General features: G+C 35.0%; 1 protein-coding gene across 1 annotated transcript in view; it reads right to left on the reverse strand.

Moving 5' to 3' along the window:
* Ndg (Nidogen) overlaps positions 1-26,837 on the reverse strand; it is a 185,222-nt gene that overhangs the window by 73,640 nt on the left and 84,745 nt on the right. Inside the window, exons 6-10 of the mRNA XM_081758985.1 lie at positions 13,314-13,463; positions 10,702-10,935; positions 9,323-9,523; positions 6,887-7,102; positions 3,550-3,643 (exon numbers count right to left, since the gene is read on the reverse strand). Of these exons, the coding sequence (XP_081615111.1) occupies positions 3,550-3,643; positions 6,887-7,102; positions 9,323-9,523; positions 10,702-10,935; positions 13,314-13,463 (895 nt within the window). The remainder of the gene's footprint in view (positions 1-3,549; positions 3,644-6,886; positions 7,103-9,322; positions 9,524-10,701; positions 10,936-13,313; positions 13,464-26,837) is intronic.

Genomic DNA, 26,837 nt, shown 5'->3' on the forward strand with positions numbered 1-26,837 from the left:
ATGTTAAAGGAATAATGTTAAGTATGATTCCTAGTCCAATTTAAAGAAAATTAGGGGTTAAGGTGACCAGCAGTTACAAGAATATGTCTATTATTTACAATAAATTAAATATGATCAATGTAATATTACATGAGTGTTTGATTATGTTATTCAGAGATAAAGTTTTGTAATACAAGCTATTTTTTATAAGCTTTGGTCATACATTTTTAAAATTTTTTTATGATCTATACAGCTACGATACTTTTAAATATTATACTTTTCATTTTATTTTTTTTTACCACTTAACACCCTTTCAAAAAAATCCTGATGCATCGTAATGATTAAATATATGACACTGTCGCTGACTGATTTTGTTAGAATATCAAGTTTCCAAGGGAAGTTAAGTTCCAAGGTGAAAGGTATTATGCATTATGATGTTGCAACAGTGATTTTTCAATGTTTGATCTGAAGATCATCCAAAAATTAAAACGGAACATAATGAAGAATCTAGTTTTAAAACATGTTACGTGAATTTCATAATACTATCGAAAAGGTCCTATTGGAATTTTATTGGAACTGGCATGAAGAAATGTGTTCGTCACCAATCTCTTAACATTCTTGTAGCTGTGAAGCTAGGTGGACATGTGAAATATGGTTTCCCAGCTAAAGATAGACTTTCCTCTGAGGATAAGCATCTTCATTCCAAACGCTAGCATTTAACGATATCTAGCTTATAAAAGTATATTTCACCTTACTTCAAATCGCACAGAAGTCTTCTTCACTTGAAATATTCATAGAAGACATGTACACAGAAATATATTCCTATTTCATTTTCGTCTTCTCTAAATTTACAAATATCTATTCCGTTTCTGTTTCTAAAGCCATCCAAATTGATTTTGAGTAAGTTATTCTATCCCTTTTGTTATGTTCTTTTTACATCCTTTACGTCATGAAGTTCGTGAGTTTCTCTTTCTCTGTGTTGAAATGGTACCAACCTATACCAACAGAAACTGTCATTTTAATATAAACCAGTGTTGCTTCTTATCCCTATATTAAACATGTTGTAAGGAACAGTCATTAATTGTTATTGTATATATACACTCACAATGCATCCGTATGAAAATATATCAATAAAAAATGTGAATGACTCAAGAACCAATAGTGGTATAATCGTCCGGGTTTGTTTTGCAGAAAGAGAAAGGAATAGAATTTTATATCCAGCACAAAGATAAAATCACTCAACTCACCTCAGTACCCCTTTTGTTTCTCGGTAAACAACAAGGCGGTACTCAACCTCCCTTCAGGTATTGCGTAAAATTTAAGGTGTCACGGACCCACCTGGACACACTGATCCATACATATATAGGTCTATATATATATATTGGTGACGCCGTTAGTCCGTACCAGGCCTTTAAATCGAAAACGGTCCGAGATATGTACAAACTGAAAATTAATTCTTAGAACAACATTAGACGTTTCAATATAATATGCTTATCTGTCCACCATAACGCTTCCATTTCCATACTGTGTATGTTACCAGTGTCGACTACGAGACGAGACAAGACAACTTTTCAGTAGTGTCACGAAAGAGGACTGAACAGTCTCTGTAGTATTGTACCCGGAAAACGTATGTTACCAAGGAAATATAGCTGTTCAAAATGTTCAGGGTCTTCCCTCCAGCACAATCAAACAACTGCTAATTTGGAGGTGGGCCCTGTCTGGATATCTAGAACTGGTTACCGTGATATGTTGTACTTTTGAAATAATGAGACACTTGTTTTCCAGTTTTTACGTCTGGCTACCCGTTTCAGATTTATAGGGGTGGCCATATTGTTTTCAATGCAAATTTTGATGACATTTTGACCCGCCGCCATGTTGCATAGGGTGATCGTAGAGAATCGGGACTTGTTGTAGCTTCTTCCTTTTTAAAGAGCTTTCAAGCGATATACCACCTGACCCCTCTTTCCATTTGACAATTTTGAGTTGGATCCCGTCTGGGACCCTGCGGGGGACCCTGGGACGAAACTTTTTACTTCGCTCTGTTGTCCTTTGCAACTAATGGGATACGTGTTTTTCAATTTGTACATATCAAGATCTTTTCTTGTTGTAATATTTTAATATTCATTTTAAGAACAAGAAAGTGTAGGTGACTGAAATGAAAATACACTCAATGAAAAAAAAAAAAAAAACAAAAAAAAACAAGAAGGAATCCTCCAATTTAACTGCATTTTGATAGATGTGTAGCGCTATGGAGGATATGCAAATGGTTAGGGTTTCAAAGATCGGGAACATTGCGAATGGCCACTAGAGGGCGGTAATATCAGCAGTAAGGAATTCAGCCTTGGTCGTGTCAATCAGTTGTGAAGCGTGCGAGAGTGAGTCAGTACAGTGCAGAAAGATCAATAAACATAGATACTGCATCGTCATCGTATTAGACAGCACTACCAGCATTTGACAGCATTCGAAAGGGGTTGCATAAGACTGGCTGGGCGTTTCGTGCGATTTCCAAATATGTGGGACATTCAGATGTTACTGTGGCTCGATGTGGGTCCAGTTAATAAGTGAAGGCACCAAAGCATTGTGTGCAGGTTCCGGTCGACCACGACGGACTTTCATACGGGAGGATCGTCGCACTGTGCGTGAAGCATTATATAATCCCGTGACGCTTGCGAATGCCATTTGGACACAAGTAGTGGACCTTATGCAACACCATGTGTTATCGCGCACCGTGCATCGATGACTGGTATAAGCTGGATTGCGGGTGCGTTGACCCCTGCTTAGCTTGCCATTAACACCAGTAAATAAACTGTAGCGTGTGGAGTGGTGCTGCACTTCGGTAGCATGAAATCCTCATGAAAGGCATCAAATTGTGTTCATTATTGAATCTCGGTTCTGCATTATTACAGATGACCATCTGTGCGTATATGAAGGCGCCAGGGGCAGAAGTCACATCCAGCTAATATTGTGGAACAACACATTGGCGTTATTCTTGACATAATTGTATGGGAAGCCATTGTGTATGTCGTAGCAATTTCAGGAACTTTCACGGCACAACGATAGGTTGGTCAGATTCTGCGTATGCGTTAGCCTTCCAGCGAAAACACGCTGGTGTAATCTTTTTACAAGACAAGACTCGGCCACACACGGCACATGTGTCTATATTATGTTAAGATTCTTTGCGGTCAGCAAGGTCATCTCATCTCTCCCAAATTGAACATATTTGGGACCAGTTCGGCTCCCAACTCCGCGCCACTGCCGATCTACAAGCGCACTTACAGCATCTATAGACTGACTTACCTCAGGCAACGATATAATGACTCTACGACTCACTTCCAAGCTGCATCAATACTTGTATCCGTGGCCGAGGGGGTGCTACAACCTTATTGATGTGCAACACGTATTACGCTTGTACAACCAAACCCCTAGTCAGATTGATCTGATATTATAATCCTTACAACAAAGTTGTACAGATATGACCTTGAAACCCGTGAAGTTTCATTTCATTCCCTCCATTCCTTTTGATTTTGTGTGTGTGTGTGTCAACGAGTGTAATTCTTTCATCGTACTCACCCTCTGTTGCAAATACAACGGAAGGTATCGCCTTCTACTGTACAAGTACTATGCTGTCCACATTTTAAATGCCCTTCGCGACATGGATCCTCATCTGTAAAAAGTATTTTAAAAGAATAAAATTATATTCCATAAAGTTTGTGGAATATTAAAGAAGCTATAAGATATATTATAGATATGAATATCACAGAGTAAGTTTCTTACTGTAATGAACAGAAATTCACAATCTAGTTTAAAAGCAATGACATTCCAACAAAGTACAACGTGATGACACAGTATAACGGTATGAAAAAGTTAATTTTCACCCTTCATTTGATTTTCTTTTTTTAAAAAATACAAGGATAGTAAATATATTTTCCGTGATCGATGAAATGCATGGGATCTTGACCAAAATTGGCACGAAGGTAGACCTTGAGTACGTTAGCATATATGTGAAACGTTATGGTGTGCAGATCTTTTGTTTCCAAATTATTGAGCATCAAATTGGACTTGAGTTTGGACTTCGTGGAAAGATATATATATATATATATATATATATATATATATATATATATATATATATATATATATATATATATATATATAGAGAGAGAGAGAGAGAGAGAGAGAGAGAGAGAGAGAGAGAGAGATTGAAACCTTGAAGTATAGATTGAATTAGTTTCATTGATAGCAAGCGATATATATTTTTATTAAAACGTGATCGATTAAAGTCATCTGATCTTCACAAACTTGGGAAGGTGATAAATCTTTGTAAGTCCAATACATATGCAAGCTAAGTATGAAACATTATATAGTGTGCATACGTTTGGTTCCAAAGCTACTGGACATCAAATTGGCTTTGGACTAAATGCAAACAAGAAATTTCTCTGAAGTGCAATTGATGGAACTCGCATGATGGTACATCAGAATTGGCATTGTGGTGGAGCTTGACAAAATTTGTGAGCATTTGAAATATTATGATGTGCGGAACTTAGATTTTCGAATTTTTATCGTTTAAAGTTAAGATTTGAACTTATTATTTAACTGAGTCCAAACCTGAATTTGGATAGCTAATAAGGCAGGTATCAGAAACTATACAACATAATATTTCATATGTCCACTAAGTTCATTAAGGTGTACCACCATTTCAGGTATGGTCAAATGCTGAGTCTTGGTTCTCGAGTTAGTGGCAGGCCCGTATCCACGGGGGGGGGGGCTAGGGGGTCCGCCCCCCCCTAAACTTTGGCTGGCCCCTTAAAAGTTTCGCGGTAGGCTTGCAAATGAACTATAATATGGTGATGAAGTATAATATAATTGGGTCGGGCCCCCCGTAACGTCTATCGGGGCCCCCTAAATTTTTGGGCTGGCTACGGGCCTGGTTAGTGGCCGTCAAAGTTGGCGTTTTAACTTATTCGAAATTTCGCAGAAGTTAATAAACGTCAACAATGGAACGAAATAGTCACACTTTGACCAAATTTGCCCTTTACAAGCCCAAGACCTTTACGAGCTTGGTACACACATGAAATACTATGATGTACAGTATTTCATATGTGCAGTTATTTGACACCAAAGTTGTAGTTTGGAATTAATTTGAGCCTAAACCTAAATTTGATTGCCAATAACTCGAGAACCAAAGGTCTGCACACTATTATACTAGTATTTCACATGCATGTTAAGCTTCTTAAGGTCTACTAACGTTTTAAATTTGGTCAAATGGAAACTTTTGATTCCCGAGTTATTGGCCATCAAAGTTTTGATTTGGACTAAACAAACATATTAAGTGAAGTAAGTATACTGTGCACTTATAATAAAGATTTACTTAAAATCAATTAAGAATGATTCTTTATTCCATTACAGGAAACTTACTACGAGTAGTTTATTGATATTTCTACTTTGTATTACTCCTCTTTTATGCTTCTGGTAGTTGGTCTCTACTACTTAATCTATAAGTGAATAAATATAATGTACTTTCCCAAATTCAAATTCCAATACTATAATTGTTTTTCGGATGGCATGCTAAAATTTCTAATGTATTTGTATGTAATTAAAGTAACTGTCAATATCTACTTCAGTAGTTGAAATTTCACTAAATAATAAAATACTTGGCTAGAGAGAGAAATAGAGAGAGAGAGAGAGAGAGAGATAGAAATTAATAATAAACAGAACACTAACAGGAGAACTGTTATCTCTCTATTAGAAATTCTCGTTCTTCATGATCAATATCAATGTCCTTAAGAGTTTCAGCAGTTGAATGCTTTTATTTAAAAAATAGTTTTGTGTTTCGTAATTATAAGTAAATAGATTTTTTGATTACTGAACTGAGGTTGTAGTTACTCATCATAACAATGAGAATAATATATATATTTTTTTGTAGAAAGATTTGTTAACTTTTATCTTTTTATCGTTCATTGTGAATACCACAAAATTTAAAGATGACAACAGATATGAAACAAAGCGCATAATTTAATTTTGACTCCTGATGAAGAATAGTATAAATGGAAATGTCAATCATGAAGAAAAATCGATCGATTCTAAAAGGATAACTAAGGTGTAATATAGATTTTAGTTTTAAGCATAGTTTCTATATTCTAGGAGGGGCCGCGGTGGCTCAGTGGTAGAGAGTTCACCTCTGGTGCTTGGGGTCTCGGGTTCGATCTCAGTCCCCGCCAAGTGAACTTTGTAGTGGACAAACACTGCGTGCGTGAGTTTTCCCGGGGATCTCCCGTTTCCTCCCACTTTCTTCATTCCACCATTTCATTCATTACTCATCATCACCGTCTCCTTTAGCCTAACCAGCATAACCGTGGGACGTAAAACTCAAAGATTTCATTTCATTTCCATATTCTAGGATTCAAAATCGTAAGAGTAAGTGCTGCTTAATTTGTTTTTTCAGAGCTGGCGATTTCTTGCTAAATAATAAAATAAAGAAGTATATATAACTATATAACTATTTTAAGTACAAAATACGACAGTAAATTTACAAATTTCATAATGCACATGTTTTCCTTAAATTTAGAAAATATATTTTTCAGCAAGTGATGCCAATATTATACTTTTTCAAAGAATGCAGAAATGTTAAGATTATCATAAAGACTATTAAATAATAGCTGCCATATAATTATAAATTTTATAATCAAGAACTCTAATACATATAACTTATACATAATATTTTTTAAACACTTCAAATGTTAATGCAAATGTTTTACTTACAAAGAAAAATTTAACTTTTTGTGTAAAAGGTAGTGTAAAACATTCTTCCGTTCTAATATTTGGAAGAACTTGAATCTATCGATTATATTTAGTGACATCATTTTCAATACTATAAGATCTCATAATAGAAACAAAAAATAAATATTACCCCCAAGTGGAGCTATTTTATTAGTTGTAGCATAGCGCACAATATTCTCATTCGCATCGTACAAAATGAAATTTCTGTCAACTTTGACTTGGACTTGAGGTGGCAGGTCTTCGTACTGGCAGGCGTCGTAGTGGAATATCTGCTGCACTGTAAATGTGGTGTCTACGCCGGAATTTTCCAATTGAAAAGATCTTGTAGATTGAGATTCAATTAATCCTATAACAATATGAAAAACACCTCATATTATATGAGCACTGCATATATATAATATTATTTTGTCACGTCTTCTGAATTAAATGCTCACAATATTATTTGACAATATTTAAAAAGTTAACTTTCCAAATACTTTTTCCAAGTATGAATATCCAAATGCAGTAGAGTATATGGAAGCAATTACAGAGTAAACTTTCTTGTTTCTAAAACTCTCCTTTCAAACAAAACACGATATTAACATTTCCATGATACCAATAAATAATATCCTATTGTTACTTCATAAAAAATTTCAAATTTAACATATTATTGTAAGGTTATATCTGTCCCTAGTTATCAAATGAATACTTAATGAAGTAGGGAAGGCTATTCATCCCAGTGACAGGATGTATTAGAGGACATTGCACTTATAGCCCTTCTGAATTTCTTTGGAACTTCTTTCTTTCTTCTAGTGAAGTCATTTTTCTAAGAGTGATTTGCGTACCAGGAAATAATAGCGTATGGCAACAAAACGAGTTAATGAAAAAGTCATTTATAAATTTCGTGTATAAAAGAAATTTTTAATTTCAACATTTGAAACTGTTTTCCTTGCTACATATAAATGTAGATGACAAGCCAATACTGCTGTATATTTAAGACACTTATCTACTATTTCTACATGTATGTAATTTTAATATATTATGCGTATCTTTTCTAAAATTGGGTTTTGTTTGTGATTTGGGTGATGATTGTACTAAGAGACATCTGTCTTACTGTGCCAAGGAACACTATTTTGAATATAATAAGCACTATTGTTGTAATGATTTTATGAATATATATCTACTTTTGAAACCGAAGATATCTAATCCCATATTCATTACATGCTCTTTGAACAAATGATCTGATAAAACTACAATATATTTATTTCTAAACGCATATTGTCCTTTGTTATTAAAGTTACTTTATGGAGCAAAAATTCCAATTTTATTGGGAAAGACTAAGCAGGATATGATTTATATATAGCATTTTTATCGTTTGTTTTGTAACAAATAGTCTGTCTTTGAAAACAATCGATTATTATTAGTTTAGTATTATCCCTAAGTACAACAGTAACTCTCCCTTTGTACATACTAAGTATGTACCAAGGGACAAAATGGTATCCCCAACAAAACTGCTCTGGTATTCATCTCATTGATACAATCAATCCCTTTGTAACTTTTACAATATGAAGCTGAAATATTAAGCTATCAGGTACATTTTTTTTCTTTAGCCTTGCACAAATATACCGACTTCTGTAAAGCAAAATAATGAAAGTGTCCCTGGAGTGAGCAACTTTCCTTATATATATATAGGGTGAAACCATTATCCTGAAACGCCCTTGTAAACTAATAGACAAAAACCGCTGAAATTTTGCACCATGCAAATACCAGCAGGTAGACATTGCTTGACATACTCTGTAATACCAGTGATTCCAACCCAACATAACGTTGTGTTTTACCAAATGATACTATGTCAAGGTATAAATTTTAATCTACATATGAAATGAAAACATACAATACCATACCTAATGGTTAGTGTTCTGAGTTAAGGACGCTACATTTCACAAACTTCCAACTTTTAAAGCACAATAGAATCGAGTACTATGATCATGATATGTGGCATTTCGAGTAAATAGGAACAAAATTACAATGAATTGAAAATTTAACTTTTTTCCAAAAGGCTTGATTTCAATAAAATGCTCAGATAAGTATCACATCTGAACATGCAGATAGTTTACAATTGACGTCAAAATCATAATGCCGTTTACAGCAATTTTATATCTCAAACCTATCCGGAGATGTATGAAAAACATGGGTGGAGATTACTTTACTGCTTAAAATGACGTATTTGTGGGAAATTTTTAAAATGATCATTGCTTTCCTTTGTTTTTTCGACATTACAGCAACAGTTTTTGGAAATTATAATCACAACAAATTCTCGCAATTATTTGAGTTATTTCAAAAATTGTTTCTTTTTCTACGATCTTTTCAATGTTACATCAAATAACATACCTTCCCACTTAAATTTTTTGCGAGATTTCCAGTGTTCCATAATAGGGAACCCTGTGGAACAAACAACATGCTCCGTTCAACAACGTGTTCTATGGTATTTTCCTATCTCACTTTTTGTTTAATTCTCTTATATTCAACCGTTTGTGACTTATAAGAGCTGTTTTATCTCAAACACTCTGTGTCTTTGCTTTCTTACCTATATCTGTATGCGTTAGCCTTTCTTCATAATCTGGTATTTGTATTTTTGCACCATTAGGTATTGATGGAATTGAACCAAAAACCTCAGTCTCCACCCGCAACTGATCGAACACATCAACTCCACTAAAGCGTTGTCTTACAACAACATGGTGGCCTGTCTGTGGGAAATCGATCTCTGCAGTGTGATTAAATACGCCACCTTTAATAAATAACAAAATAAGTTAATGAAATGACAAATCAGAATTTCTTACAAATGATTACTTTTTTAAAGATAGAGGTAATGAAAACCAATACAAAATTCTGATTAATTGCTATACAATATTGTAACAAAATACTTACAAAAACTTGAAGGTATTCTCAATACTCATACTACATAAATGCATTTTAATTTTTTTAAATATAAAATTTCAAATTGTTTTTATATAAATATAATTGATAGCAAATTGAATAAATACACTGATATAACTTGGCCTTGATTATATGACCAACTGTTAGAACTAGTGATCTGGGTTCGATTGTTTGTAAGAATACACGGTTAGAGCTTTACATTAAGCTGTGAATCATGTTTCATCTAACCTTGGTGCTGATAAAGGGATATTATACTCCAAGCAAACAAACATGGTAAATGTAAATAACATATTAAAAAAATTTCGATCCACTCCCCTTGAACATTAAGTGGAAGAATTGTAAAAAGTGGGACAGAAACTGGACGAACAATCTATTCTATTTGAGGAGGCTTCAATAATATTTTATAATCAGCATCACAAATTTTATTCTCGCCAGTTTCAATATTCCTCATTGCAGTGGCTTATGAGTGTTTGACGCTTTGGGTTACCGCTGATCTTACAAGTATTATTAATAATATTAGTAATAGTAGTAATACAAAATATATAACAAAGGATTAGCAGTTTGAATGCCTTTATTAAACTTTAATTTTCAGAGAATTAATATTTCCCGCCGTAACTGAAGCAACATATACCTCTGTGCAGTTAACTTGTAACATGTACTGACATGTTAATTTTTACTGATGTGACTTCCCTCAAGAACCGCCTCTGTTTCTGACGTTGTAGCCCCGTGCTAAAATAAAACAACAGTTTTTCGTTCATCAGTTTGTAACACTGAAAAATATATTTTCCTATTTTGATTTTTACGTTAAATCCACAGTTACTTTATTGATTTTTTTAGGCTTATAAACCAACCTTCTATAGAATCACTCTACTCTGTACCTAAAATACTCACTTAAATAAAAATTGGCATTTCCCCTCCCACAATAGATACACCACTGCCTTTTTGCCTCTTTCAAATGATACTAAACATTTAATTACTTTTCAAGATAGATGGGAACTATTGATTTCTAAAATAAATATTTAGAAATACCTGTTAGCTGATATCCATTCTTTGTATTTTTGAGAGGTTTGGCGAATAACCAGGCGATAGTTCCACCTATTACATTTAGACTCTGCATATCAAATCCAATTGAATTAGGCATTCGAGAAATCGCAGTATAAGCTCGTCCATCAGAGGTTACGATATACGATTGGATGTCCAAATCGGCCAAAGTTTGACCATTTATTTTACCACTTAATCTTCCATTAACTCGAACTGGAATATCTAAAAAAATCAAATCAAATAAATAAATAAAAGAAGGTAAAGGGTATGCTAGATAATTCACAAATAGTATAATGCTTGCAAATATTTTCTTTCTTTCAATTGATATAAAGAATCGCTTTCCGGAGTTTGATAGATACATTTTGGAAATCAGAAAAAAATGGTGTAATATACAAATGAGAGTGTATGTACTGTGTGATTAATTTTTGAAATTGTGCGCCAGCTTTAGTAGATTTTTTTTTTACAATTTAACATTTCAATAAATCAATTTATTAATTTTGTCAACAATTTAATTTGAAATAATAAAGAATTTGAAGAAAACAACTTGTACTAATAACCAGTGAATAGACTGGAAAATATTTTGAACTTCGTTCAAACAAGCATCATTGGGATAAACTACCTAAAACAATTGGAATTACGAGTATAATATTTAAAATTTTATTTGTCTTATTCACTCATTAATTATATTACTTATTAACATACAAATATTTAAAATAATATTATAACATTCTTGTTATAACAAAATATTACTTATGGCGGTGATATAAGTTATACAATAAGATACTAATGAACTTTTATGTAAACATGTGAAGCTTAAGAGACATAATATGTACTGTGGACAATAATGGAAGTGCATTACAATCCCTCATCATATTTTACCACTTTACTTATATACTATAGTTAATACAAATGTAAACGATATAGGCGACTGAGACAAAATGTCTGTACCTTGTACTGTAAACCCAATATAGTGCTTTGGAAGTAAGTAGTGTTACTTTTCTACAGTTTATATTTACTGTTTTGATTTACAATCATTACTATGGCAAGATAAATTCATTTATTCTGACTGCTTTGGCAAGAATTCTCTATAGCGTAAGACAATCAGAACATTTACATTGTGAGGCGTTCTTTCAGATGGAAACAATTTTGCTGTTTCCGCACTTTATTCTTTTTCCCAGAAACAGGATAATCTCTTGTTTCTGAAACAATGATAGTAGTTATTCACTAAAAGAACGAAGTATTTTCAATTTTCAAATTAACGATCAAAGAAGGCACAAAAGCCCACCGAAAATAAATGGAAATTGTTTTTTTCGAACATGATAGAACCTGTTAATTCTCACATGTTCTGCGAGTCAATCCAACTATCAAGATTAAATGTCAATAGCTCAGTTAATATTACGTGTAATTGTATAAAAATTTGTGTGATATGTTCGTAACATCAAGGCATCTTGTTAACTGTAATATTGTTTTCATTTTGCAGGATAGATCAAATGGATGGCTACATTACTGCACAACAGATATTTATAATCGAAAGGTACATTCGGGGTAACCGAAAGTTCGGAAGGGTTGTGACAAATATTCCAAGTAAAGTTTAGCGTCAAAGTTGACAAAATAAATAACAAACCTACTGAAAAAATTCAGGACGACAGATTTTCTTTTGGATGGTCACTTGCAAGGAGGAATACCGTCTATATGAAGACGTTAAAAGAATATTGGCAGGGGCCGTGAAACCTTTACAGAAAGCCCAACGAAATCCAAGAGGACAAAATGCCATCACATAGTATTGTTAAAATACAATTGCATTGGCCTCGATTCGTTCCGTATTCACCTCACCTAAACCTATTAATTTTTTTTTTTAAAGGGATCTCGTGAAGAGGACTATATCTACCACACAAACCCTAAGACCTTAGGCGAACTGAAAACATACAAAGCGGAAATTTTGGTCATTTCTTCCTGTTCTCACGAAGGAAGTAGCCAATTTTGCAATCTGATTGCATAAAATCACTGAACTGGATGGAACATACATTTAACATGTCTTATAAATAATAATTCCTATGTGTTATAAACAGCCTAATTTGAACTGTCCCTGTACAACTTTTAATCTTGCTAGGTAGGCTTTGGGCCATTTTGTAGGAGATATATAAATATATTTACCACTGACAATTCTACTTTTCAGTTTTTCTTTCATTAATACTTGAAACAATCATATTGATTAAAAACACTAGTCATAGTTTGTTTTGTACAGAAACATTAAGTAACTTTTATTTATTTTACTTTTACGATTACAAGTCAGGGAGTCTAACGTATACACGAGTACAATAGATACTGATTCATAAAATGGGATGCGTATTTATTAACGGTAGGTACATATCTCATTCCTTGAAACGGAAAAAGCTACACATTCTGCGAATAGTTTCAAGGCACTCTTCACTCCTTCCTCAGCGCATCTGAAGAAAACTTGTTGCTAAATAAATAAACATGATGAAATTCTGTAGAATAAAAGTAATGGGATAAATTTTTAGTTCGATAGTAGAATGTGTGCCTTTGGATGTTTTAAGGTATGAGAATTTTACTTTCTTTAAATATACGAGTATTTTTACCTTGTTTTAAACAATATTGCCCATTTCCGAAGTAACCATGCTGACATACGCAACAAAAGCCTGGATTGTAGTCAATACAGTTAGCTTTGCTGTGACACAGAGTGGCTCCCACTGCACAAGTGTCTGCACTATTAGGCGACGTTGTTTCAGCTGTGGAAAACAAATTCTGTAGCAATTAAAAAACAACAAATTCTGTAGCAATTATATTATCAATCTGTTCTAATTAATGGGAATTGATAATTAAAGAAAACAGAAAGAAATTAACTCCTAACAACTATTGGGTTCTCGATTGGCTCCCGAAAAAGAAATACAATGTATTTATTCAGGAAAGAAATCCTCATAATAACAAGAAATTACAGAAGTAATGGAAAGAAAGTAATGTTAAAAATTTGAGATAGTGGTTTTTACGTTCTTAATGATCCATTATGCTGAAAAATTTATTTAAAATAAATCACAGTTACCCATTAAATGCTGACTTATCGTTTTGAAATATTGAATATTTTTTTTTCTTCAGTACCTTCAAAACATTTAATCTAACTATTTATAGTAAGCACTCTTATCATATGAAGTAATTCGTCATTTTTGACTATATTTTACTCACTGGTACTGTATTGTACTTATGTACAAGAAGCAGAACATGGAATATATGCATGTATAATATGGATTCTAATAAATGGAATTACTTTTTTTGTCTTCACTCATCACACTTATTTAGAATATTTATTAGTAACTTATAGTTTGTTTTCAATGATAGTAGAACTGCAGAAAGTACGAGCATAATTATTAGTGTTTCTGTGTAGTGGAATACTTACAAGGGAACATCTTACATTGATAGTAGCATTGCCCAATCAACCAATGCGCAATCGATAGAGGAGTGAAGAAAAGTGAGAAATCCAAAGTTTTACGGGCCGACATCCAGAAACACAGGAGATACAGAGGAAAGAAGGATCTAGAATCATGTGAAGATAGCAATACAAAAGATACACTTACATAGAAAGAATTCAAAATGTTTAAAGTAATCAAAATGACATTTACACAACAGTATAGTAAGCAAAAATTGTATCCACACACATGCTCAAACATTATATGTAATGCAGTGTTGCTAACTGAGCACAAAATGAAGTTTTGTTAAATGGCACGGAACACAAATTATAACATCTAGAAAATCTAATTATGAATAGAACCATGGCTGTGAAGTCTTGATGTACAGTGTTGCCAATGTTTGAGGACACGCCTGTATGAATTGCGCCCCTGGGCAAATGCCTCGAATTGATCCCTCCGCCCAGACCCGGCCCTGCATCTAGCTTAATGTAGGATTCCAACTACTACTATGGTTGCAGAACGCCCCAATCGAAAATCAAACATATGCAATAGCAGAGAGCCTGAGGATCAGTTGGTCATCTGAGAGTATGGATCGTTCCAGCTTATGTGCTGTGTTTTTGTACTGTTATGGCATTTTCTTTTGACTAAAATGCTCCGACACTGTGTTTCGTTCCATATTTTTCTACTTCAGTGATTATATTCTTATTTGTTGTATAATATTTTGATTTTAAATAGTTCGAATCATGTACTGTATGTACTCTTCTACATCAGAGATTCATATATGTAGGAATTCGTATAGATCTATCCTCAAACGTTGGCAGCACTCCATGGTTCTATTCATAATTAGATTTTCTAGATGTTATAATTTGTGTTCCGTGTCATTGAACAAAACTTCATTTTGTGCTCAGTTAGCAACACTGCATTACATATAATGTTATTGAGCATTTCTGTAGATACAATGTTTGCTTACTATACCATTTTGATTACTTTAAACATTTTGAAGTTCTTTCTCTGTAAGTGTATCTTTTGCATTGCTATCTTCACATTATTCTAGATCCTTCTTTCTTCTGTATCTCCTGTGTTTCTGGGTGTCTGCCCGTAAAACTTTGGATTTCTCACTTTTCTTTACTCCTCTACAGTGATGTAATGGTAATTTTTTAGGTGGGTATACGCTCTAAATATATAGGGTGTTTCATAATTACTATTACAGCGCTGATTGCGGTTGAAGGTAGACACGAAAACATGCAAAAAGTTTATTAGTATTGTTACGCCCAATTTCAAAGCGAATTTCCGAGTTATGATCGCGGGAAAGTGCTGAAAATTGAACTTTGAGATTTAATAGTTATAAGACTAATAATGTTAGAAGCAGTATGGTGAATTTCAGAGGAAACCATACTTGTATTTTCAAAAAATGCTACATTCAAGATATTCGGGAAATTACGCAAGATTACATTAAACATTGCCCCATTCAATCCACAAGTATCTATGAGACCTTAACTTAATGTGTGAAATTCTGTATCTACTGGAGCCGTTCACACTGATGTAAATTCCAACAATAATAATAAATCGGTCAACAAAATATGAAAATGCCTTTGCAGATCAGCTATCCTAAGAGATGTTTTCTTCATTCGCACCAGGCAAGTGCCGGAATGGTACCTAACTTATAGACCGCAAGTAGTTTCCTTCGCAATGCCTTTAACGAAGGGCCTTATTTCTCTGACATCTTCGTCATCAAGCCGGAGATGCCATAGTTACCTTTATAATTTTAGTAAATCTCGGGCTATCAGCCAGGTGACAGTATTGACATCCGACGTTTCGAATGCAATCATTGTATTCATCTTCAGAGATTGTAATGAAGAGACCGGAGATGTGGGCATGTATATATGGTGACTATTTAGAGGTGGAATTATGAATGGGGGCTTATGATTTGCTAAGGGAAATGAAGGCTTTTGGCTGGCTGCTTGTTGCTGGCTCCTGATTGGCTATTATTGTGGCTACGAGAAATGTCTTTGTTGAATGTCTGTTTTTTGTTCCTGAAAAGAGCCGGCCTCATAGGGCTGAGTTGAAACTCATTGTCTCTATTGAGAGACTGTTCTTTTCGGGTGAGATAACTATGGCTTTCTTCATTATTCTGTCCCAAAAATTGCTGTACTTCGCTACTATGGTGGTACTTGTAAAATCAACTCCGTGTTCAAGCTGACAGTCCTTACTTTTCTGGTTGCTGAAGTCTTATGTAGCAGTTGTGTTTTTTTGCATCGTTCTTCTATTTTGTAATATGCCATTACAGTCTAATGATATTATGTTCTTAATAGGAGGGTGCCCGAAATTTTTTGCACCGACTGTACTTGATGTTTAACAAAAAATTTCTGGCTGTTCATATAATTCGTAATATTGTTCATTATTCTATTTCAAATTAACATGGAAAAACTGTAAAAATTTCATTGGGAATGATAGTTTTGGGAATCAATATCTTTATTTATATTTTAAATTAGTTATAAGTCTTGCATATGTATATGTAAATGGATTATTACAATTCTTACGGTGTCAGTGCTATCCGAAAATATAGATCCACTATTGGACGGAACTTTCCAGATCAAATAACCAATCTAAAATTCGACAGAATTTTCAGGACCACCCTTCACCTCTCTTTTAGATACCTAGGTCCTTCTAAAAACTAGTTTAATCCAGATTTTACCAAATTTTATTCGTTTCAAAGCCCCACCGCCAAAATGCTTAGTCTTGATTGGCTGATAAACCCACGCTATGATATTAGGGCGCAATTATTCTATTCCACGCCGGAAAGTGCTACTGAAGACACTGGTTTTTGTTCGTCTAACTTAAAAGTCGAAAGGACTGAGAGAAACTAAAAATAAAGGTAATATTGTGACGTTATTAACGTATAAAAAATCACTGGAAGCTATGGAGCCATAATTTGCCAATTTTTATAGTAAAAAACCGGACTGTAGAGCAGAAATAGGAAGTCAACTCGGTAACGCCATGTTTTGCTGATATAATTAGTGGTGGACAGGTTCTGTGAAGTGCATCAGTTTGCTAGTTGTTCTTAGAAAGAAAAAATCTATAAACAGTTTCGGAAGAGTAGTGTTTCTCCTTTAAAATATTCTCATCCTGAAAATTACTCCTTTTAGAGTTACGTTAGGCCTGCCCCACTGCCGATTGTGTTCGTGTATGTAGTAAATGTGATTTCTTTTGTACTTATTTAGTAATAACATGGCGGTATTTAATTTCTTTGTAGTTAGGATAGTGATCACAATGCACGTGTGAATTATCAGTAAGGGCTCCTATCTGACTCCCAAATTGGGAGTACGGCTTCCAGCGGGATGAGTTGAACATTTAGTTTGTTTCCGGGTTCCTGCCCCTTCAGGGCAGGGGTCCTATTGTTAGCTAATCCTTCGATACGTCCCCTCGGGGGCGTTGATTAAACACTTAAGAATGTGATTCAGTGAAACAAGGGCCAGTTGGCCCTGTCCCTTTCTTTCCTTTTCCTTTCGAGCCGATTTAAAAATTTAAAATATGAATGTTTTCTGTGTGTATTTATCAGTACAACATGTATTAATGATAGTGATGATTGGTGTGTATTGGCATGATGTGTCTTGTAGTTTGAGTAGTATGTGTATATTTGTAATGTAGTATCAGTGGTAGTGGTAGTTAAGTGATGAAAGAGTGTGTGATATAAGTAAATATGGACAGTGTAGTATTTACTATGTGATAATTTTTCATTATTCCGTCATTAAGTGAACTCATACACAATATTTAATAGTGAACTTAATATAGTATAATAATTCCGTGTACAAGGTCACATTCCGTTGTTCAAGGGTTGATTATATCGTCGCTAGCCCTAGTGTCAAAAGTCAGTACTAACCGCCATTCTTCCGTCGAGGTGCTTAGTGATTTAGGTTTCATGAAATTGACCTTTCTTTCCGAAATAAAACCTAGAAGGTATAATTCACAGCCCATATGAATGTACAGTTAGGTCAAGTGACCCAAAATTAATATATTCTGAAAGTTTCAACATTCTGCATAGTCTAGAAATCGAGATATTTAAGTAAATAAACAATACGTAAATTTTTAACAGAAGTCGGGCGATATGATGCTAGTTCTTCGCTTTGAAATTATAATAAATGTCCATTTTTTCTTCGTGGCTGCAGAAGCTCATTGTTGCTGCAGAAATTTCGTAAACATTAAATATTATCGCGGATAATTCTATTTTCAGTGAACATACGTAGGATTTTTTTTTTCATTCTTAATAAAGCTACCAGGTATTACATAGTATTGTGTGTGGGATGAAAGAGTCTTGGGTTCAAGTGAGGTTGTCGTGCGGTGATCGGAGCGGGAAATGTTTGTAGTGATTATAGATTTTAAAGTATTATGATGAAATATGTAAATAGGCTGGGCGTAGATAGAGGAAACAGGGTGTTTGTGAAATATAGCGTCGTGACAAATGAATATTAATGTGAATATAAATATTAATAAGTATATGAATATTGTAGTAAATGAATATAGAATATAGGACACCCATATAGTTAAATATATAGTAGCCCAGTGAATACTTCGCCGTGTGTTGATATATAGATATTGAATAGATACGTGTAGCTACAAACATCTCAGGTTCTGACCCCTGCACCATAATATCACGCGGACCGGAGGGCGATATATAGTCGGACTATGGTAATACTTTGTAGTTTAATGTGTTATAGTAATAATCAACCATAGTAATACCATTTGATAGAATGGGTAGCATCATATAATCGCAGACTAGACATATTGAATAATAAATTATGAAAAGACAGTAGCAGTTATACAACAGGGCTGTAGTGAATTATATTTTCTGGTCGGTTTTAAATAGAATATCCTGCTCCGTGAGATTTTTTTTTTCCTTCACGTTACCTACTCGAGCTAGCTTACAATGTTCATGGAGGCGACAGCTCTGTATCAAAACAATTAGTTATTGAAATTTATTTTCGCGTACCCGGATGTCGACCCCTAGTCCCTTTAAGTATTTTCATTTCTTTTCTTAGTTTAATTAGACGAGGGAAATTAACGACATCCCAGACTGTGGCGTGTCTGCGCAGGGTAGCTATCGGTGAGGTTTGGCATAGAAATCACCGATCCAAAATTCAGTTTATTTAATTTTTTTTTATTTCGGCAAATCATTAGTTAGGGATATCTTAGATAATACTTCTATTCTAGTTTCATTACTGTCCTCGAACCTTCTTAGTTTTTCTAAGGGGTCGAATATTTTTTTTTTACTTAGAGATTTCAAAATTGGGGACGCAGTTACCTGGTCCCTTTCCCCCTCTCCTTTTCTCCTGCTGGTCTGGGCCGGATACGGGGATCGGATTTCAATCTTACAAGCAAACTCTTGTGGGATTGGGATCTGATGGACACAGAACTTGCATCCTTGGCAGCAGGGCGCCCCTTGAGTCTACGTATTTGAGTAGACCACCCTTTTTGGCATGTTAAGAATATTTTGGCTATGGATTTTGTTGAGAGCGAAATTCGACTTCTAACTTTGTAGCGTTAGTTATTTCTCACTTAAGTCTTTGGCGCCCCTATTCTTCGTCTTCCTTCTTCTCTATCTCTCTCTCTGTCTTCATTTCTTCAAGTTTTTTTTTAATTTTTTCAACCTTCCCCCCCCCCAAGATTTTGAACTTGTTACTTACGATTTATTTAACGTACAACTCTGATCTGAAATTACCAGCTGAGACGTTGCAAGACACGATTCATGAATGGAGTAGATAATGATTGGGTCCTCCATCACATTTTGACCTATCGCTGAAATGAACAAAGACTTAGTATTTGACGACACTTCGATTACGTTCTTTCACCGTCGTTCCTCTTAAGTTTCTTTTTAATCCATTGGTCACTTTCCTTTCTGTTTTGGTTTTCAATTACCTTGTAGTTAACCTGGGCCCAGAAATTGTATTTTGATTTACCTAGTTATATCTAGAAATGCTCTGTGTTACGTGCCTGCCTCACAAAGTTTTTTTTTCTCCTTCATGATTTAAACACGAATTGATTATATAAAAGTTAAAAATTTATAGACGCGCGGTATCAGATAAAAGTTAATTTGTTTCCAAATGTAATGTTGGAAGTCATTTGTTTTCCTGGACAATGTTGCAACCTTGTAAAATTTTATTGTTGGGGATGATTAATTTAAATGTGTGCGCATTGATTATAAATATATATATATAGAGAGAGAAATAAATACTTCGAAATGTATGTGTAATTAGTATGTGAATATGATGTTAAAGTAAAAGTATGATATTAAATGTATTATGAATATATGTAAGAGCGCTCGTGTCTGTCCCCCTAGACGTGTATTGGTTGCTATAGTTTACCAGAAGTCTTCCGACGAATTTAAGAATGTAGATTTTGTTAAGAATACCGCCGTGCACTTAAGTAATTTTCCTTTTCTTCTGAATCAATGTAAGTGATAACCTCTGTACTTATATAATGGCATGCATTGAAAAAATATCGGCAGGTCTAAACGTAACCCACATCATAACAAATATTATCCCTGAGCAATTAACCTAAAACCATTGTGGAAAGTGTACCTTGAATCCGTCTCACCTTCATATGTATCCTGTGACTTGACCAGTTTTTTTTATCCTCAATTTGAACCATCATACTCCGTACACCTGTGGAAGATCATTTTTTTTTTTTAAATCCGAACCATGTATAAACATATACGAAAGTGATCCTAATGAAAGGTCTCGTGAAGTGTCCCAGTGTTGGATAAATAACTTGAAATTATTCGATTAATAAGTTTGGAAATAGACCGTCTAAGAGGAGAAACTTCCTCTAGTGAAAGTGATTTTCTCGAAATCCCTAGATGGATATAAACGTAGCAGTGTGCGATTGCAGATACAATCTGTTAAGAGTTATAAACCAAATATAGTCGATGAATGTTTTTTTTCGTAAACCACTAGATATATATATATAGATATATATATATATGTATAGACACAAATTAAGTTAAATGGAGCGAAACGTTTTGGACACTACGACTAGTGCGTGAGTTGTGATTTGGACGCTCGAAATTATTAATATTTTAATATCTCGACGTGAGGTAGAGACTCATATAAGTTCTAATACACCAAAAAGTTTTTTTTTCTTTCCTCTTTGTCCAATTTTTTTTTTTAAAGTGAAATAAGTGTCTTATTTGCGTATGTCGCAAATCATAATTTGGCTTTAGCATGCCTAAGATATGATACATGTAATTATTTTTTTTCTTTCTTTTTCATTTGTCAATATGATTGAATATATATAAAAATTTACTAAAATATAACTCTTTGTATTCTATTGATATATAACCAAGAACTTGTGCTTTTAATATTTTCTTCATAATTATATGTTTGTTTTTTTTTTCACTATGAATGTAATAAACTATTTGTACCCTTGTAGTTAGTTGGTTTCCTTTAAACATATATACACTGTCCTGAGTGAGTGAGCGAGTGAATGCATGATAGATTTAATATAAGCAATTCTAGTGATATCATTTGTCATATTAACATCTGTAATATATGTGTCATGTTTTAATATATGTGTTAAGGTAAATAACCTAGGTCATGAAGGACCGTCACTAACGGTTTAAATCGGCTCGAGGAGTGAAGCAAAAATAGCAGGATAAACCTAAATACGACATCTTTCTTCCAGGAAGTTGAGACTTCGATTGATACGACACATAAATTTATATTGAGTTTATAAGTTTGATTTTTTTTTCCTCTTGGCCAATTCATATGTGTGGTCGATCCTAGAGAACAAAGTTCAGGTGCTGGATAGTTATCAATCACCGGTTGGAATAACATTACAAAGAATTAAATTTCACTTTTCTCATTTCCAGGTCTAGGTCTGGGCAACCCCATGATCGTGGTGCCTGGAGCTAGGTCTGGGTGGTATGAGGGAACATGTGTCTATTCCGAAGCATTCCAAAATTGATTAGTTGTTAATAACATTTAGAATGATTCATCTTTCAACGACTTTCCCGACCTTTTACTATATTTCCGGAATTATCCAGTAATCTGTTTCTCATTAAAATACCCTATTTCTTTTCTTTCTTCTTTACCTACCTCCTTCTTTTACCCTTCTACTTTCTTCTCTTTCTTTCCTATTTCTAAATGAAAGAAAACGGAGTCATGATTGAGAGTAGTCGCTATTGGCACGGTCAATACGTTGTTTCTATGAGTTTTCTTCGGGAGTCCGATATGGAATAATTAACAATAACAAAAGGTTTATTGGAAGTTACTCTATTTGAAAATAATCTGGATTTCAATCAGTAAGTGATCTTTCGTAATCGTCCTCGTTAAAGAGAATTAATTTTAGCGACTCCTCTACAACTATTACATTAGCTCTTTTTATCTTCGTTAATTTACGTTTTCTTTCAATATTGGCTAACTGTGACAGGATCTGTTGCCCTGGAAACGGCGGTTGCTATGGCAACGGACAAAACGTTTTCTTTCAATTTTGGCGACCGTTGACATCGGACAGTTACCATGGAAACAATTGTTTTCCCTGGTAACGAATCTGAAATTATTTATTAAACACTGTTTAGGATCGAGCACATATTGACTTGGCCACAAAAGGTGCATAATTAAAAAGTTATAGTGAGATTAAATAATTATAGTCATTGGCTGTTCTGCTATCTTTGTCTCTCTCTGTAGAAAGGGGGAAATGAAGGAATTTGCTAAAGTGACTTCTAAAATTTGAAAATGCTGGAAGTTGACCCAAGGAGGGAATTAGATAGGAGTCCCTTAATTTATGAATAGTACCTGATTAATAAGTATTGTTAGTTTATAAGGATATAATTGCATGTGTTTATATTGTGTCTTTTTATATGGAAACTATGGCAACCAATAGGGAAGTAGTATCACACGAGAACGCGGAAGTCTCATGTACACAATGTACTTTAGAAAGTAGTGAGAAAAGAGCTCGCGTCTCTCGTAGGCTAGTGAGGTGTCACGAATGTGGGCTGAAATGGATACATTTCAGTTGTATTAATTTAGAGGATACTGCTGAAAATGCAGAAAAGGTCCGGGCTGGTGAGATAGTTAAATACTGCAAAGAATGTGAGGGGAAGCTCCACCAGTCGCGTGAACCCATGAGTTTATCCTCTGAAAAAGAAAATGAACATCCCGATTCGGACGGTGAGCGAGGGTATAGTACCCCGAAGAACCGAGGCCAAATATCTCCAGTGGAGATATCTGACCTCGATGATGATGAAAGAGATGGGGATCCAAGTGGTGATAAAACCAAAGAAAAGCAAAGGAAGCCTGGGTCATCTAATAATGACGCTCTCCTCCTTTCATTGCAACAAATGCTACAGGAAATGAGACGCGAAATGAATGAGAATAGCCGAGAGATGAGACGTGAAATGAATGAAAATAGCCGGGAGATAAGACGCGAAATAAATGAGAAATTTGACACCTCGGAACGAGAAACCGAATCTCGATTCGAGGTATTAACCCAGAAAATCGACAACATACGCTCGGACTTTGCTTCCTCAATAACTACATTGAGAGAGCAAATGTCTACTGAAATTGATTTGGTCAGATGCGAGGCTCAACAGTCCCTAAAGCAATTTCAGCAGGAGACTGAGGGTAAATTAGAGCATGTAAATTCTGAAATTGAAGAAATGGATACAAAATTACATAAAATCGACAATAAACTAGAAACACAGCAGGCCGAAATTGATAGTTTAAAGTCAACCTTGTCAGACTTATCATTAGAAACCAAACTGGAAATGACTGACCAGAAAATTTCGAAAATTCAGAACGACATAGTAAATATTCGAAAAGAAATGACAAAATCTAGTCGCGAAAAATCAGAGGTAACCTATACTTTCCCCGGTAGCGATTCCTCAGGAATATTACCTGCGATAACAACTACATGTAGCGCAGGAAAAGAAAATTTAATGTCGGTTGATGCACGGGATATTGCGACGCACTACCCCATGCATCGGTCAGAACCAAAGTCGTGGTTCAATTCTAATAGTGTGCCGAATCAGTCGAGTGTTGTGACGACTACGGTCACTAGCGTGAGTGCTCCCTCCTTACATGGAGGTATACAATCACATAGCGTGTTGCCGGGAAAAGGAGATGGGTGCCATTCTGAGTCGTTGTTCATGGGTGCGATTGGTCCGGGGATGGAGCCCAACATATTCAATACGACCAACAGAATCCCTTTCACTTACATGGGTAATTATAACACCGCTACTACGTCGTCGGTGGTAAATCCGGTGACGACTCCGATTGTACAGGATAATATGTTAATTCCCAGTAACTATTCCCCTGCTTATGTTAGTATGGGTTCCAAGGTTTCGCTGAGGGACATCGAACGTTTTCCCACTTTTGACGGGAATATTACCAATGGACAGCCTCGTGTTTTTCTGCGTAGATTGCAGCAGTGTTTAGAAATGTATCGGCTGACCGATAGAGAACGTTTACAAATAGTTGAAAAACTTTTAATTGCAGCATCAGGCGCGTGGTTTGCTTCTATTAAATATAGAATTCACACGTTTGATGACTTTCTGATCCTTTTTAAGGAAGAATACTGCAACGAACATATAGAGAGGCTTCAGAAACGCAACCTCCAATCCTTAAGATATGATCGAGCCAAGTATGGGTCCCTTTTGGACTATGCTTGGAAGATCATCGAACTGTACTATCAGATTGCAGAAAATCCATCGCAAGCCGAGCTAGTGGACATAATAGTGAACGCTCTTCCACCAGATGAGTCGCGGGCTATTGCTTCCCACTTGTGCCAAACGGTGCGAGAAGTTACGTCACGCCTAGCTGCCCTGTGTGGGAAAGAAACTGGAGGCCCACCAAAGAGGTATTTCGCCCGACAAGCAAAAGTTGTGAAACCCGTGAAAAGCAAGGCAACGGCAAGTTGCCAAACGGACTTTCTGAGTTACACCCAAGCTGGATCTCGCTATCCGAGTGGGAGTGGCTCAGAAAGCAATCAATATAACGGTCGACGTCTGTTCCGTAACCGACCGATGTTTAACAATCGCCGGGGTTATCGCCCCTATGACCGCACAATGGGGGAATCGAACCCGAATAGGGACGATAATAGGAGGAACTTTAACGGGGCGTACCGGAGAAGAGAAAACGGTACTGGTCAAAACGGCAATGTTAACAATAACTGTGCAAGTAGATCTCAGAATTCTGCCCCTTCGCAAATACAAACTAATGGCGGAAATGGAATTCTAGCCACTCGAGGGATTGATAGTCGCGAGACCGCTGTCAAATCGACAAACTAATTCCGCAACTACCTGGTGAAATGAGGAAGGATAGTTATATGAGTTGTCTCTTTCAATATCTCAGCTGGAACTCCTGTCAGTTCTGTTCCTTTGTGAACATTTAGCAGTTAAATTATTGAAAAATTGCGTTGTATTACACAATCTAAAAGGTGAAAGTATCGGAACTCACAATTTCCAGAATCTTAAGCTTTTCAACTGTACTGAGGACAAAAAACGGGAACTTCTATCTCAATACCCAAAGTGAATGTTACACTGTCTCATTTGAGTGTATGAGTGTATGAGTGAGTAGTTAGTTTATTAGTATTAATACATGTTAATTCTATTCAACAAAATTTTGTTATTCAAACAAAATTTTTTTTAACGACGCCGGGGAACTGTAATATGCCATTACAGTCTAATGATATTATGTTTTTAATAGGAGGGTGCCCGAAATTTTTTGCACCGACTGTACTTGATGTTTAACAAAAAATTTCTGGCTGTTCATATAATTCGTAATATTGTTCATTATTCTATTTCAAATTAACATGGAAAAACTGTAAAAATTTCATTGGGAATGATAGTTTTGGGAATCAATATCTTTATTTATATTTTAAATTAGTTATAAGTCTTGCATATGTATATGTAAATGGATTATTACAATTCTTACGGTGTCAGTGCTATCCGAAAATATAGATCCACTATTGGACGGAACTTTCCAGATCAAATAACCAATCTAAAATTCGACAGAATTTTCAGGACCACCCTTCACCTCTCTTTTAGATACCTAGGTCCTTCTAAAAACTAGTTTAATCCAGATTTTACCAAATTTTATTCGTTTCAAAGCCCCACCGCCAAAATGCTTAGTCTTGATTGGCTGATAAACCCACGCTATGATATTAGGGCGCAATTATTCTATTCCACGCCGGAAAGTGCTACTGAAGACACTGGTTTTTGTTCGTCTAACTTAAAAGTCGAAAGGACTGAGAGAAACTAAAAATAAAGGTAATATTGTGACGTTATTAACGTATAAAAAATCACTGGAAGCTATGGAGCCATAATTTGCCAATTTTTATAGTAAAAAACCGGACTGTAGAGCAGAAATAGGAAGTCAACTCGGTAACGCCATGTTTTGCTGATATAATTAGTGGTGGACAGGTTCTGTGAAGTGCATCAGTTTGCTAGTTGTTCTTAGAAAGAAAAAATCTATAAACAGTTTCGGAAGAGTAGTGTTTCTCCTTTAAAATATTCTCATCCTGAAAATTACTCCTTTTAGAGTTACGTTAGGCCTGCCCCACTGCCGATTGTGTTCGTGTATGTAGTAAATGTGATTTCTTTTGTACTTATTTAGTAATAACATGGCGGTATTTAATTTCTTTGTAGTTAGGATAGTGATAACAATGCACGTGTGAATTATCAGTAAGGGCTCCTATCTGACTCCCAAA

Source organism: Thermobia domestica, chromosome 5 (genome assembly GCF_964235325.1).
Source record: "Thermobia domestica chromosome 5, izTheDome1.hap1.1, whole genome shotgun sequence".
NCBI lineage: Eukaryota > Metazoa > Arthropoda > Insecta > Zygentoma > Lepismatidae > Thermobia > Thermobia domestica.